This window comes from Nannospalax galili, unplaced genomic scaffold (genome assembly GCF_000622305.1).
Source record: "Nannospalax galili isolate Female #2095 unplaced genomic scaffold, S.galili_v1.0 scaffold149, whole genome shotgun sequence".
NCBI lineage: Eukaryota > Metazoa > Chordata > Mammalia > Rodentia > Spalacidae > Nannospalax > Nannospalax galili.
In genome coordinates, this window is record NW_008359763.1 from 185,511 (window position 1) to 201,875 (window position 16,365).

General features: G+C 50.3%; 1 protein-coding gene across 41 annotated transcripts in view; it reads right to left on the reverse strand.

Annotated features, from left to right (window-relative positions):
- The window catches only part of Lrrfip1 (LRR binding FLII interacting protein 1), a 151,281-nt gene that overhangs the window by 20,400 nt on the left and 114,516 nt on the right, over positions 1-16,365 (reverse strand). For 24 of the 41 annotated variants that reach the window (XM_029558953.1, XM_029558952.1, XM_029558947.1 and 21 more), the window contains 6 exons: positions 10,397-10,432; positions 9,614-9,739; positions 7,841-7,912; positions 5,763-5,933; positions 3,497-3,589; positions 2,109-2,201 (listed from right to left, as the gene is read on the reverse strand). In XM_029558953.1, coding sequence (XP_029414813.1) covers positions 2,109-2,201; positions 3,497-3,589; positions 5,763-5,933; positions 7,841-7,912; positions 9,614-9,739; positions 10,397-10,432 — 591 coding nt within the window. The remainder of the gene's footprint in view (positions 1-2,108; positions 2,202-3,496; positions 3,590-5,762; positions 5,934-7,840; positions 7,913-9,613; positions 9,740-10,396; positions 10,433-16,365) is intronic. The other 17 variants (XM_017795747.2, XM_017795743.2, XM_029558956.1 and 14 more) reach the window with 3 other exon arrangements.

Here is a 16,365-nt window from a genome sequence, read left to right on the forward strand (position 1 = left end):
ATGTCAAAGCAAGGGATGCTGAGGGAGGAAGGCTGCTTCTCATCATTTCTGTCTGTTATTTCATTGCTGTGCTGGAGATTGAACCTAGAACCTCACACATGGGAGACAAGTGCTCTACCCTGAGCTGTATCCCAAGGAAATCCCACTTTTATAATTGTGCGTGTGTGTGTGTGTCAGAGGACAACCTCAGGTGCACATCTTCAAGTGCCATCTACTTTTTTAAGACAGGGTCTTTCACTGGTGTGGCGCTCCCTAACCAGGTGAGGTGGATCGGCCAGTGAGCCTCAGGAGTACTCCCATTTCTACCCCAACCCCTCAGCCTCCCTAGTTGCTGGGATTACAGGCACACACCACTACACCTGAGTTTTTTACAAATGTTCTGGGGATGGTCTGAGGTCTCTGTGCTTACAAGGCAAACCCCTTCCAGACTGAGCCATCTCCCCTGTTCTTCAACAGTTTTTATACACGGATTACGGGCACTTGTCATTTACAAAGTGTTCTGAAAAAAGTATTTTTGCACACATACAGCCCTTCACTTAGCCAAGGGTTGTGAGTGCATCAACTGTAACCTTAGTGGGGCTTCACATTATGATATGTCTGTGATGTGGCAGAGTACCTTTATGGGGACTGTCACATGAGCTATATTTTGGAAACTATGTGCCACTGTGAGTCAGCAGTGACTTGGGGTCTCCTCTTCCCATTTATCACCCCTTAATGTAGATGGGCTGATAATGGAGAGAGATCTGACAAGGCTTCTCTGGAGAGGTTTCAAAGTGAGAACACAAGGGGCACAGTATCTGCCACCTACAGCGTTACAAACCCCAGAGGAAAACACCTACAGGGGTAGTGAAGTGTGAGGCATTTGACCACCTGGACTGAGCTGCCCAGAGCCTTCCTCCCTGCCTGGACGCTGGGTACCCCAGGGCCTCTGCCATGAGCTGTCTAGAACCTTCCTCCATGCCTGGACGCAGGGTACCCCAGGGCCTCCGCCATGAGCTGTCTAGAGCCCTCCTCCCTGCCTGGACGCAGGGTACCCCAGGGCCTCCGCCATGAGCTGTCTAGAGCCTTCCTCCCTGCCTGGACGCAGGGTACCCCAGGGCCTCCGCCATGAGCTGTCTAGAGCCTCCCTCCCTGCCTGGACGCAGGGTACCCCAGGGCCTCCCCCATGAGCTGTCTAGAGCCTTCCTCCCTGCCTGGACGCAGGGTCCCCCAGGGCCTCCGCCATGAGCTGTCTAGAGCCTTCCTCCCTGCCGGGACGCAGGGTCCCCCAGGGCCTCCGCCATGAGCTGGCTAGAGCCTTCCTCCCTGCCGGGACGCAGGGTCCCCCAGGGCCTCCGCCATGAGCTGGCTAGAGCCTTCCTCCCTGCCGGGACGCAGGGTCCCCCAGGGCCTCCGCCATGAGCTGGCTAGAGCCTTCCTCCCTGCCGGGACGCAGGGTCCCCCAGGGCCTCCGCCATGAGCTGGCTAGAGCCTTCCTCCCTGCCGGGACGCAGGGTCCCCCAGGGCCTCCGCCATGAGCTGGCTAGAGCCTTCCTCCCTGCCTGGACGCAGGGTACCCCAGGGCCTCCGCCATGAGCTGTCTAGAGCCTTCCTCCCTGCCTGGACGCAGGGTACCCCAGGGCCTCCGCCATGAGCTGTCTAGAGCCTTCCTCCCTGCCTGGACCCAGGGCCTCCATCATGAGCTGTCTAGAGCCTTCCTCCCTGCCTGGACGCAGGGTACCCCAGGGCCTCTGCTGCAGCAGGGAGAGGGAGGCAAGTCCAGGTATGCAGCCATGGTTCCATCCACCTGGGTGGGCTGGTGTAGTCACCATGCTATTCATGTGTCACATGGGGGTTGCATGCACACCCATGCAAGTACCTCCGCCATGAGCTGTCTAGAGCCTTCCTCCCTGCCTGGACGCAGGGTACCCCAGGGCCTCTGCTGCAGCAGGGAGAGGGAGGCAAGTCCAGGTATGCAGCCATGGTTCCATCCACCTGGGTGGGCTGGTGTAGTCACCATGCTATTCATGTGTCACATGGGGGTTGCATGCACACCCATGCAAGTATTTTCCAAACCAAAGCTTCTGCAAGAACCACATTTGCTAGATTTGCCAGGCTTGAGACCCTACCCCTATCTTTTTGTCTTTCCACTCCATTGTGTCCTGAAGATCAGAGATCTCCCTGATATACCCCGCCTGTTTCTGTTGTAGCTGTCGGATTTCCTGAGGAAAGGAACAGACAGAAAGAAAGCAGATAAAGGGTTAAGCAGGGAGAAAACGCTCAGTGCTAGATGACCAGAGCTTGGACTGTGTGGAGTCAGAAAGCAGCACTTCACCTCAGCAACCCTGAATTCACCAGATGTTAGTAACTTTCCCTGTTCTACTCAACTCCAAGAAGTACAGGGAAAAAACCAGCTTGGGTGGAATCTCACCTCAAAGCCATCAGTTAAAGTCCTGGTTAAGCTAAAAAAGTAAAGCCCAACCCTGTACAATCACACTTTGCTGCACAGTAGGGAGGCAGCCAGGACATGCAGTTAGGTGAGGCTGTCATTCTGTCAGCACCACACCGTGTCCTCACACAGACGAACATGCCTGTGACATCACCGGGCAATATAATCTACAGGATGACTGTCCATGTGTCCCACTGTTGATCAAGATGTGACATGGCACATGACTGTGATCGTTTCCCCATGGTAACAAATGACCACAACTTTCAGAAAACAACACAAATCTTCCTTACAGTTCTGGAGATGAGAAGTTTGAAAGTCTTATGGGCTAAAATTGAGATGTGGGCAGGTTCCACACAGAGGGTCCAGAAGAGAATCAATCTTTGTCTTTTCCAGACTCTAGAGCCTGCCCACATGCTTGGCTTGTGGTCCTTCCTCACAAACTCCAGTCCCTACTGCAGTACTCTCCCATCTCTGTGCAACCTGTGTCCCGCTCACAGGTAAAGTAGCGATTCCCTGAGAGCTACTCAGGTGATCTAGGAGCGTCCTCTCAAGGTCCCTAATTCCACCTTCGAAATCTCTTTTTTTCAATATTTACACCTTTTAGGGATCAGGATGTGGACTTTTAATGAGTGGGGGGCATTATTTTACCACACTTCCCAAAAGGAACCCAAGACCACCACAGAGTGAGAATCCTCACCAGTGAGAGGAATCATTTCCTTATGGAAAGTTAACGTAAACCCTGAATTTTGATCAAAGCTCTAGCTTTAGTAATTGCTATGAGCTGACCATCTGCCCTCCAAGGTGACTGGAGTATACAGACATGAAGTTTGCAGAGATATTAAGGGTAACCAAGGTCATGAGGATGGCACAGACGCCCTGTTGAAAGCTTGCTCTCTGCGTGGTGAGCATATAGCTCTTAAGGTGACCCTTTGCACCTGACCTTAACCCGGGACTCTGGGCTCCAGAACTGTGAGGGAATAAATAGCCTACAGTATGTTCTCAGGGCAGCCTGAGCTAAAACAGTAAGAACCCATCAAAACGCTCCAGAAGGGAAAAGGGAGGCCCCACCTCAAGCGCTTCTTCCCTTTGCCTCAAGGCCTCCTTCACTTCGGCAAACTGGAACTGCAGGACACCATGGGCGTGCTTCTCCCGCTCGAACTCCTGAGGAGGGAGGGGGGACAGTGCTGAAGCTGAGTGACCTCACGGCTGTCCGGAGGGCTCGGTTCTCATCTCCGCATTTCCCTCGGGACAAATACCCTGCTGCTATGTGTACCCCCCTTTCCAAGGCCTACAACCCAAACCCACGTCTCTGTCCTCCACAGAGGAGGCTCGGATGGTTTCTATGCAATTAACCTGGGGACTGCGCGCAGTGGACAGTTATTTCCAACTCCTCTGGGGCCGAGTCCTGGGCAGGGACCTCTCAGGGCTGCCCTGCTATGGTCCCCAGACCTGTGCTGAAGGCTGGGATGAGACGGCCCACACGGGATGAAGATCGAACTGGCCTGTGCTCAGGAACACCAGTGGGTCCTGACAGACGCCCAGGTGGGACTGCCCTTCTCTCGGCTTCAGAGGGTTAATTCTAAAAAGGAGTATCCGTGCCTTTTCCCAACCAATCAGCAGAGATAGAACTGCTGACATCTGTAGCTGGTACACTATCGCTGACGTAAAATCAGGAAATGGTTTTGGAGGGACGATCCCGAAGCGTCTGCTGTGCATTACTTTGAAGCCTACTGGCTCTTCCATACACGATTTCTCCATGGTTATTTCACTTCACATACAAAACACCAACATTCTAGTAAAAGTCCCGAGTTCACATAACAAAATTATGCACATTGACATTTCAAATCATTCAGAAGAGAACAGGGAACTATTTAAGTTTTTTGAGCATGTGCTTGTGTACGTACGTGTGGGTGCACATATGTGTACATGCATAGGCAAGGTTGTGTGGAGGCCAGAAGTCCACCTTGGGTGTTATCACTCAGAAGCTGTCTACCTTGGTTTGTTTCTTTTTATCTTTAAAACTAATTTTTTGATCTATTTTTATTTTATGTGTATGAGTGTAATGCCTGCATATATGTTAAGTGCACCTATGTTTTGCCTGTGGCGGACAGAAGAGGGTGCTGGGTCCCCTGGAACTGGAGTTACGGAGGTTGTTAGCCACCATGTGGGTGCTGGGATTCGAACCCAGGTCTTCTGCAAGAACAGCCAGTGCTCTTCACTGTGAAGTCAGTTCTCTAGCTCCTTTTTTGTCTTTTTAAAAAAATATTTTATTTATTTTTATTTTGTGTATGAGTATATTGCCTGCATGTATGCAAGTGTATCCATGACGTGCGATGTCCGAGGATGTCAAAAAAAGGCGTCAGATCCCTTGGAACTGGAATTATGCATGTTGTTAGCTGTCACTGGGTGCTGAGAACCCATCTTGGGTCCTCTTCAGCAGCAGCCAGTGCTCTTAACCGCCGAGGCATCTCTCCAGCTTTGCTGTTTTCAGTTTTTTGAGATAGGTTCTCCCTGTAGCCCAAGCTGGCCTAGAACTCCCTATGTAGACCAGGCTGGCCTTGATTTCGGAGAGTTCTGCTTGCCTCTGCCTTAACAACATGTGCCACCAAGCCCAGCCTCCTCCTTGGTTTTAAAGACAGGCTCTCTCATTGGCTGATTGCACTAGTCTGGCTGCCCACTGCGCCCCAGGGATCTACATGTCTCTGCCTCCCGAGTGGGTAGGACTACAAGCACATGCCATCATGCCTGGCTTTTGACACAGGTGCTAAAGACTGAACTCGGGTCCTTATAAAGTCTGAGTTATCTCCCCAAGCCTCAAGGTTAGTTTGTTTTGTTTTGAGACAGTCTTATTACATAGCCCAAGATGGCCTCAAACTCACAATCCTCCTGCCTTAGCCTCCCATATGCTGGAATCACAGGCATGTGCCACTACATCTGGCATACTTTTCTAATTCTCAGAATTTGGGCTTCCTGGAGAATCACTGTTTAAAATATACAGAGGCTGGAGGGAAGGCTTGGTAGCTAAGCGCTCACACTGCTCTCTAGAAGACTCGAGTCTAGTTCCCAGCACTTACGGCAGGTGACTCACAACCACCTGTAATGCCAGCTCCAGGAGATCTGACCCCTTCCTCTGGTTCCCACAGGCACCTGCATTCACACATACATTCTCCTCCCTTTCTCTCTCTCTCTCTCTCTCATACACACACACACACACACACACACAGAATTCAAAAGTAACGATCTTGAAAACTGTAACCAGTGCACACACATATAAGCATATAACCACACATAGACGTCACGTGTCTGTCCCCGCCCCAGGCCCTGCAGAGCCCACCTTGCATTTCTCCTCATAAAGCTGCTGGGACTCGGCCAGCCGCTCCTCCAGCTCCAGCAGCGTGTCTTTCAGGGTGTCCACCTGGTACATGAAGTTGGTCTTCTCATTGTCCAGCTGAGCATTGGAGACCATGGCCCTCTTGTACTTCTCTTCGACTTCTGCTAGCGAGTCCTGCAGGAACCAGGACACAGTATTGAAATTGTGTAAGAAAACCAAGTAAAGATGAATTCAGCTTTTTTTTTTTTTTTTTTTTTTTACGATCTCAGCTTCTGATGTTGACTTTAGGGTGAAAGAATCAGGATGTGAAGAAGCAGACTGCAAATTCAAATGCACAGAAGTCTCTTCCGTTTCCCTTCATCCAGATAAGTCGTTCTGAACTGGTGGAGGGGAAAGCAATTGTGATAGTGTTGACTGTCACCTGAGATTATTTAGCCTCTGGCCATGCCTGTGAAGAATTATGTGGCTTAGACTGAGGTTTGTGGGCGACACCATCTCATGGGTTGAGGTCCTTTCTGCATGAGAAAGGAGTTGAGCACCCCCTGCTTCCTGACTGCACACACAGTATGACCCAGTTCCTGAAGCTCCTGCTGTCAGGACTTCCCGACCACCATGGACTGAACCTTTGAGCGGGTATGCAGAGACATCCTTTCTCCCTTAGGTTGCTTTTGTTATGGGGTCTTATCACAGCAGCAGGAAAAGTAACGGAGACAGAATCTCTCTTCCCATTAATACAAGGAGGCACACAGGACAAGGGTTGGTCAGGGAGGTGGCAGAGGCAGTGACCCCCTGACCCGGATTCTTCCCATCGTGGGTCAGGGCAGCTCAACAGGTTTTGGAAGTAATAACTCAGGGTGTGGCTAGAGCCTGAGAAAGAGCCAATTACTGTAAACCCTGCCAGGAGCCACTGTTAAGCCACCCTGTTTTGGTTTAAGAACCAGGAAAGGATTAGTGGTAACCAGATTTTTGACTCATTAAACAAACAAAGCACAGATCTCACCAGGTAGGTCCTGAAAAGACCAAGGTCATCTGTTTGAAAGGACAACCTTGGGAAAGAGGCTGTGAAGATGAATGTCGCAGTGCCCTTGTGTGGCTCAGACCCTGGCGGGTCCCCAAATGTGAATGACAGGAAGGGGACACCTGGGGAACAGAGCGGGGAAGTCGCCAGTGTGAAGCACCCAGAGCCAAAGTGTTCGGACTACAGCACAGGTGCTGTGAGGAGGCCTCATGGAGTCCAGCTCGCTCCTGCCCTCGGTGTACGAGCCATGATTACCCGGGCTGCTGCGCTGGTTCCCAGTTGGCTCCATGGCTCTTTTCGGTGAGTGGAAAGCCAAAGTCTTAATTTCTCCGCTATTAAATAGAATTGCCAATGAAAATGATGAAGCAGTCATGTGACTTATGCCATCTCGTGTTTGGTGCGTGTTGCTATGGAGTTTAGACCATTTCTTGGGCTCTTTCTGCTTGGTTCTGGACTTGCCATCAGCTGCTCAGCAGACCTGGCTGCCAGGTGCCTTGGAAGCTACTTCTTACAACACTTACTTACCTTGTTAAGGAACAGGGAACTGACATTTCCTGTTGGCATGGTGAAGAACCTCCACAGTCTGAAAGCAGTCCACACCCTCAGCTACCCACAATTAGATGCTGTTTCGTGAATAAGAGCTGATGGCATGCAATAATCTGTACGTTCTGAAAGCATGCGTGTTAGGGCGGCCTTAGGGAGCAGACGCTCTGGAAATCAAACTACAGAAGCATGTATGTGACAACTCCAGACAGTAAAGAGAACCCAAACCCTCTAAGTGTCTGTCTGGTATGTCTACAAAATGAGACACTGGCTGTAAGCCCAGGGGAAGAGGGCGAGCCCCACACCCACTTCCGGGTGCATCAGTGACCTCTACGGGACAGTCACTGCTCTCTCGTCTTTGTTTGGAAGGACAGGCTCACACCATGCAGTGTTCCCATCGCTGGAGGCACTCCACAGCTGGAACCCTTCACAGTGAGCATGCACCTGGGACTTTTTCTGCAGGGCTTTCTGAAGTTAAGGTGGGTTAGTATCATTGGCTCACACTTCAAAAAACCGGTACCTTCATCTCTTTCAATCCCTGCATGTATTTGCCTTCTACATCCTGAATCTGGTCCTTTAACTCATTAAGTTCCTGGGGGAAGTGGCACAAAAGGCAGGTGAGGCCACGGGAGAGCACTGGCAGTCCACACCCTTCACACTCTACAGCTCCTCGCATCCGGGTCAGTCCCACTGTTTAGGCAGTGGAGGAACCATGTCCTGCTTTTTTTATTAAGTGTTAAAGGACAATAAGTTTTAATGTTACAAATCTTAAAGCTTATTTGTAGTTCATACGTTTTTACACAATTCACAAAATTAAGGTATAGCTTATATGGTTTTACAAACTTGAAAAGCAGGCGGGAGAGTGGGCTGGAGAGACAGCTCAGCAGTTAAGAGTACTCGCTGCTCTTCCAGGGTACCAGAATTTGGCTCCCAGTAGCCACACTGGGTGGCTCATTACAACCTGTCACACCAGCTCTAGAGCAGCCACAAACGTGGCATTCACACACACACACACACACACACACACACACACACACACACGCACGCACACGCACACACACACGCACACACACACACACGCACACATGTAAATTTAAAACCGCGCACGCACACACACGCACACACACACACACGCACACATGTAAATTTAAAAAATAATAAAAATAAATCTTAAGCAGACCGAGGAACTCTGGCCGTAGCATAAGCTGCAGCCATACTCTGAGGGGCACAGCCAGCTGCGGGGTGGGCCCCACTCAGCCGTCTCTGCACTTGCAGCTTCCAGGCTCCACCTTGTGTCTCTCAGAGTTCCTGGTACCCAGGATAGTGTCCGCCACAAGCTAGTTTCCCAGCAAGGTCTTGCTGAACAAATTTATAGTGCTCACGTCTGAGAGCAGAGTCCAAACAGGACTGCAATTCTCTCCACTTCTAGGCCACAGAGAAACCAACGAAGTGCTGTTGTGCCGAGGCCAGGGTTTGGCATGTGACATTTTAGGGAGAGAAGACAAAACAAGAGCTCCAGCTTTCTGTGCTCCTAAAACACAGAAACTATGTCTTCGAGTCTGACTGCCAGGGAATATTTAAATCCTGTGTCTTCCTGGAAAATGCCATCTGGCTGCTTAGACATCCCCAACCAGTGAGGCTGGTTCCAAATAAGCCAAATCCAACCTTTTCAGACCCTTTGTCTGGGCCCTACCCTCTGAAGGACAGAACACGCCAGTCTCCCAGCCTCCTGACTTTCCCTTTTTCAGATGCAATCTGAAAGTTACCTTACAGTCAGTCACACAGTACTAACAGTTAGCAAATAGTGGGGGGCTGTGTTGCTTTCCCTATAGAGGTCATCAAACACACGCCCCATCCTCTGTGTCAAAGTTCTAACAGAGAATGACACCTATGTTATTAGAGTGGGAGAAAAATCATGAGAATGTAATGATGAAGTCTACCAGAGGCAGGTTGCAAGCAGAAGGGAGCGGACCCTAACCTAGAATGTAAGGGGCAAGTGTTTGGCATGGTTCTGAACAGCAAGCAATGCAGTGTCCAGAACACTCCAGAAAATGAGGATGAACTGTCTACATGTGTAGAGTGAAGGGCACGCAGGGTCTGCCTTGCTTGGGTAGGGGCAGGTCAGGCTGGCTTTCTGAGCTGGGTCTGCTGTTACAAGAACACCATGTTTTAGGACAGGCAGAGAGATGGGACGGAGAAGGATCTCAAACATCACAAATTAAACCTTTGTAAACCTGAAGACTATTTTTTTACAGGAAGTTCTTTCAAGTCACAAGCGAGTACAGCATCTTACCTTAATTTCTCTAATGGATGCTTCCGTATCGATGGAGATGGAGGTATCCCCGCTCCCTCTCCGGGAGGAAGTCCCACCCAGAGAGGCCAGAGTGGCTGCAGACAAGCTGGGCATGTTACGGGACCCCTGGATGGGTGAGGATGCAAGGTGATTAGATAAAACCAAAAGTACCAGGAAGCCTAACATTTGAGAACCTCTTCTTTCTTCATGTACCCTTTTTAATTATTTCCACAAATGATCCTCTCTCTCTCTCTCTCTCTCTCTCTCTCTCTCTCTCTCTCTCTGAATATGAAGCTTAGTATTTGGCTAGACTAGTTAGGTGGCTAGCTACCCTGGGGAGCCACCTATCTCTCCCAACTCCGGAGTGTTGGGGTGACAGCCCCATGTGTGAACACACCCAGCTTGTGTGTTGGGTATTTAAACTCAAGTCCTCATGCTTTTGGGAGCACTCTTACCCACAGAGCCAACCCCCGAGTACCTTTCCTCTAACTCAGCTTCTACACTGGACAGTCTCCATGGGCTTATGATGAACAGTGAAGAGGTTCACTTGGAGATGTATCGTGGACACTTTGGGTTTGTCTAGATTAACTGTGAGCTCTGTGTTGGGTCTTCACTGTCCCTAAGACTCAATACTCACACTGGACATGGTACTGGGCACCCCTTGGGACACGACATCATGCTGGGTGGACTTTATTAACATCAAGTCACTAGGTTTCCCGTCAATCCCACACAAAGTTTTGGGACCCGACTAATGACTAAAACAGACTTCCAGAAATCCCTTACCTTCTCAGTAAAATCTTTGTCTGGTCTCTCTTCTACCTGTGGAGGAAATGGACAAATATTAAATACTTCAAAGCCCTGAATTGATAATATGAATTCTGGAGTATGATGATGAAAAATAAAACATTAGGGCCTGGAGAAGATGCTTCAGCAGTTAAGAGCACGTATTGCTCTTCCAGAGAACCTAGGTTTGGTTCCACCCAGGTCAGCAGCTCACAGCTACCTAACTCCAGCTTAACTTAAAAACTGAAAAGCACAACTCCAAGACTCTGGCTTTCCCTGTCTCCTGTGTGGCTCTCTCGGAGGCCCCTCCTTTCCTAAGGTAGAGGCCTCAGTGGGAGGCAGAGCGCCTCTGGGGCTAAAGGCCCGTGTGGATTGGTGCCTAGCCTCAAGGACATGCCTGGTCTTGGGAGGGTATTTTGGGGACTGAGGCTGCCATGAGGACTGCTACTTTGTTTTGCTTTGCATGTAATAAGAGATGGAGTTCCTAGCCCCCAAAGGCTCTTATCTGAGCCCTCTGGGAAACTGCACTGGTTCAGCGTCACCAGAATGCTGCCAGCAACCAAGCTATTCCCATAAGTCCCAAGCACTGCTTTCCGTTACTCAGAAGTTCTTAACTATTGACTCCCCAGAGCATCGGCCAAAAACATGGGTGATAAATACAGATCCCATCACTGACTCATAGATTGGAGTGGCCTGGGGCGCTGCAGTCACCTGTGCAGATTTATACAGTGAGTGGTTCAGAAATCACTACTGTGCTTCTAGGCCACAGTTCACAGGCAACACCACTACCAAGAGTCCACGGTCACTCGGCACAAGGGCATGGTCCACACAGATGGCACAAGACATTCATCTCCAAATCCACTTCCTGTATATGTCAGGGACATCCTGCTGCACAGACCCAGTGGACCCACCACCTGCCCCTGCTGATGTGTTTTCAGTATGTGCCGAAATATTCACCAGAAGTCTTTTCAGATGTGTAGTTCATACTGGCCTAAATACACATTGTGGGGTGCCAAGGCAGGCAGGCCTCAACTGAGATGGTTCTATTTAACTGTCCCCAGCAGAGTTGGATAGACTTACTCCATGGTTTGTTTTGGTGTGTATGTATGTACATGGTTGTGTGTACATACATGTAGAAATCAGAGGTTGACATGGAGTGTCTCCCGTAATCACTCTCTACCTTATTTTTCAGACCATCTCTTACTGAGCCTGGAGCTTCCTGATTTGGCTCAACTGTCTGGCCAGAGAGCCTTGGGGATCCTCCTGCCTTGGGGATCCTCCTGCCTCCACCTTCCCAGCACTGGGATTACAGGTATGTGCCACCAGGCCTGGCTTTTTGTGGGTGCTGGGACTCTGAATTCAGGTCCACATGGCAAGCACCTGACCAGCTAAGCCATTACCTCAGCCACACCATGCTCCAGATTCTGAGCCAAGAGGACGATTTTATCTTTTCAAGTCAGTTCTCCCCACTTGAGAATAAAAGTATTTCTGAAGTACTGCTCAGATCAAATTTTCAGGTGGTTAAGAAAAAGTAGCAACCCAGCATGGACTCTGCTGGGGAATCAATGATTAATTCTCCTGGGTCTGAAGTCCCATTCCTTAGAATGAGTTAGTCTGCAGGACAAATGTTAGTGAGACAGAGATAAAGAGGGTAATTCACCTATGGGCAGGACACACCGGCACAGCTCTGCACAGTGCTGGGGATGAACCGAGGCCTAGCACAGGCATACCGAATGTGAAATGTGGGGTGTCACATGGACACTATGCAGAGAGCATTAAAAAAAATTTCCATGGAAGAGACAGCACATGTGTGGTGAGGTAACATACTAACGTGCAGTCAATTTTCTCTTTAAATTTAAAAGGCACATCGATTTGCCAGTCTTCCTGAAACAGGTGCCAGCGCAGGGAGCCCCGTGGGATGTGCGAGGGGCCCACACAGCTGTTATCCCTGCTGGCACCACTAGATGGCAGCTTGGTTGGCCTGCGTTCCTGTCCCTTCATAAAGTCCCACAAAGTACACCAGATGGCCTGTTTCACTATGGCATAAAGCATACCATTTTATCTCTGAAAACGCTGTGCAAGGAAACAGGACATGTTCATGGTTGCTGCCTGACCCGTGTGAGAGCTGCCATGGAGACAAGGCCGCCGGGGGCAGACAAGGAGGAAAGTGAGACGTGAGGGCTGTGGCCACTGCTGCTCTGTAGTCTTGGGCGTGGGACAAACCACTGTCCTTTGCAAGCACTGGTCTGCCCTAATGGAAAGGGCAAGGGTGCCAGCGTCCAGCGGCCTTTTTCTTAGCTCTTACCCCACTTCCTGAGCAGTACCTAGTATTTCAGGCCAATGTTACACTCACAGGTTAAGTGGTGTGAGTGGTCTTTCATAACCACCACTGAGTGAATGCAAAGAGAGCTTTCAAAATGGACTGGAGCCAGGTGTGGTGGCTCATGCTTGTAACGCTAGCTCAGGGAGGCTGAGCAGAACTGCCATCAGCTGGAGGCAGGTCTGGGCCACAGAGCAAGACCCTGTCAATGTCTAAAAGTTCCAGTGGAAGTTCAGTTCATGGCAACTCTTCCTTCCAAAAGCAAATGCTTTAAAGCAACACGTTCACCATCTAATTCCCACCTTCTGACATTGTGTCTTGGGATTTATTATGAAGGCCAGAGACAACATGATGGGTTTTTTTTTTGTCTTTGAGACAGGGTCTCCCTGTAGCCCCAGCTGGCCTGGAACTCACTATGTAGACCAGGCTGGCCTTGAACTCACAGAGATCCGCCTGCCTCTGCCTCCCAAGTGCTGGGTTCAAAGGTGTGCGCCACCACGCCCGGCCCGACAACATGATGTTTTAAACACAGGTTCTGTTCGGTCATCGCTGTTTCACATGCCTGAGACAAGAATACAGCATGCACCCCCATGTAAACAGACCCAGGAGGGGGCCTGGCTACAGACAGAACCTTTCCCTATAGCTCCACCTCCCAGACAGGCCACACCAGACCCAGAAAGGGAAACCCTGAAGCAACAGCACTGCTATAGCCCTCTCAAAACAAGTGACACGAGTAGACGTCACTCCGAAAACACCTGTTGTACAGGCGATTTCCCTTCAGATTTCAAAGATAGTGCAGTGGGCCTACCATTAGGCTGGGCATTTGGGGTTTATTATATTTTAATGCATTTATTTGGGGGGGTACATATATCATGGTGTGCACATGGCGGTCAGAGGACAACTTGTGGGAGTCAGTCCTCTCCTTCTACCACATGGGTCCCAGGGATCAAACTTAGACCATTGGGCTTGGCAGCGGGCGCCTTTACCACCAAGCTGTCTCACCAGCCTTGGCTTGACAAGGTCTATGTAGCCAAGAGTGGCCTAGGATTCACTATGTAGCCCAAGCTGGCCTCGAACTCATGGTTCCCTGCCTCAGTAATGAGAGGACAGCCATGTGCCACCATTCCTGGTGAATTTTTGGTTTTAAGCTCACTCTTGCATTTAGATCCGAACTTGCTCTCCGCCTGGTCCCTGCCCTGCCTCTTTGTACCATGTGAGTCACCAAGGTCTTTGTTTTCCAATTCACATGGGCAGAGCTTAGCTCATTGTTGCATGCATAAGCAATATTGGAGTCCTGGCTCCACTCTGGGCATTCCTGATGGGTGTCTCAGAAAGCTGGCAGCTCTGCTGGACTCCCGTGGGACTCTGAGGCCTATGTCATGTGGATGCTGTTGGCTTCACCAGGTTCTGCTTGGGTGTGGTTCAAGTCTAGATCCTCCAACCCCCAGATTCCACCTTCCTCCAAGCCCCGCTCCTCATGGCCTGTGCTGCTGATGCTATTTATTTGATGGGCATCTTCTGGCTCAGTCTGTGTGTCCCATGAGGGGCAAGGGCAGGTCTTTATTCCTAACACTGTGGACTCAACCCTAGAATATTCCAGGTGTTTGAGAAACACTGAACAGGTGAACTATAATTTCCTTAAGACGATTCTAGATAGGAAGGAGCGGAAGAAAGCACTGTGGGGGCGGGGTGGCAGTCCTAGTTCCCTTTCTGTTGCTGTGACAAACACTCTGACCAAAAGCAACTTGGGGAGGAAGGGTTTATTAGGCTCACATTTTCCAGGTCACAATCCATCACTGAGCGAAGTTAGGGCAGGAATCTGGAGGAACGATGCTTTCCAGCTTGCTCTCAGACTCAAGCTCAGCTAACTTATAGAACCCAGGACCACCTTCCTAGGGATGGTGCTGCCGATGGTGGACTGGGCCCTCCTACACCAATTAAGATTATCACTCACAGACATGCCCACCGTCCAACACGATAAAGACCATTGCTCAACTGAGACACCTTTTTCAGACTTTCCCCTGGGGTGTGTCAAGTTGACAGTTAAAGCTAACTAGGATGGGGTGGGGGAAGGTAAAAATGAGGTGGAACAGTGTCCCCTGCTGCCTGAAAGGGGCTGATGTTTCTTGGCTTTCCTAAGGACTGCATCCCTGGGAGCCCCAAGCTTGACCTTTGCAGTGGCCTGTGGACATAGAGGCACTTTCACATGGGAGGGGGCAGTAATCACTTCCTTTGTTTGGATGACTTTTGCTCTTTGGTGGCACAGCCCATCCCCTACTTATAGTACCACCTTGTTTCCTGCCTCACCGCTCAGACACTGGAGCTTTGAGGGCTGCAGGTGACCTTCGAATTTCCTCCTTAAGGATGCCCCTGTCTTTGGATCCCAGGACAAATACCCCTGGTGAAGTACCAGATCAGGGTATTTTCTAAGAGCCATGGAGACACCAACAATTGCGTCACATTGTGGCCAGGACAGCTCTAGCTAAGCAGAAACAAATATGCCTTTCAGAGGGCTGTTCCTTCCAGATGCAGCTCCAGAGGTTTCTGTGTCTGGCCAGATGTCCCAAGCCAGGAGTGGCAGCTGTGATATGTGAACCTGGTCTTGTAACTCCCTGCCCTGTAGCACCTCCCACAGAGGCCAGAATTCAAGGGTCACTGGCCTTTGCTAGGTTGCTCTCCTGGGGCCCTGACTGATCCATGTCTCCCTCTCAGGCAGGAGGACCCAGGCGTCTAAGCACGGGCTTCTGGGCTTCTTCCCACCAGCAAGGCTAGGCATGCTCACTGACCCTTGCTGTTTACAGCCAGCTCAGAACACCCCACTTCCCAGTGGATCAACAGCTCTAGAAAAGAGAGTGTTGACTATGGGTCCCGGGATGATGGACGAGAGAGCTAGCTCCATCTTCTATGTCTCTTTTAGGTGCCAGGATGTGCTGGTTTTGCCACTCTCTGCCCTTGGAACAAACGAGGTCTGCTGCTCCTGCTCCTGCTTCCGTGGACTGCCCTGCGTGGCAGAGGTGTCCCTGCCCTGAGGAACCACACAGGAGGTTCTGTCAACAAGGAGGTTCCTGGCTACTGTGAGGAACCAGGATGAGCCAGATCAGCCTGTCCCTCATACACTGTGGGATTCTGACCTCTGCTCACTAAATGAGTCGGGAGATACATGAAGGTCAATGGACATTTGCCATGAGCAGGTGATTCAGGAAGAAAAAAGTTTACACTGATTAACTCTACAGTGAATCAGGCAGCCAGCACAGGAGGTGGGGTGGGGTGGGGTGGGGTGGGGATGAGCTCCTCCTGGAGGGGGCCCCTAGCTCCTCCTGGACTTTTCTCACCGCAGCCTACAGGGGGGAAAGTGTGGATTCCCCAAAAGAGATCACCACCCTTGCCTCATAGGCCCCAGGGACCCCAAGACATACAATGTACCTCTCTATGTGCAGAAACAACTACCAAACCTGTTTTATGTGAGTAAACTTTCCTCAAATTTAAAAAGCACATGGCAAAGGGATCTGTGTCAGATTTCAGTTTTTCTGGTCAGAGTGTGTATACATGCTGTCATTCTGTGATTTCATTATGATACTTGAATAAGCCCAAATAAAATGCCTGCTTTGCCACCCCAGCAGAAGACACACCCCAAGCCAGGGTTAGAAGT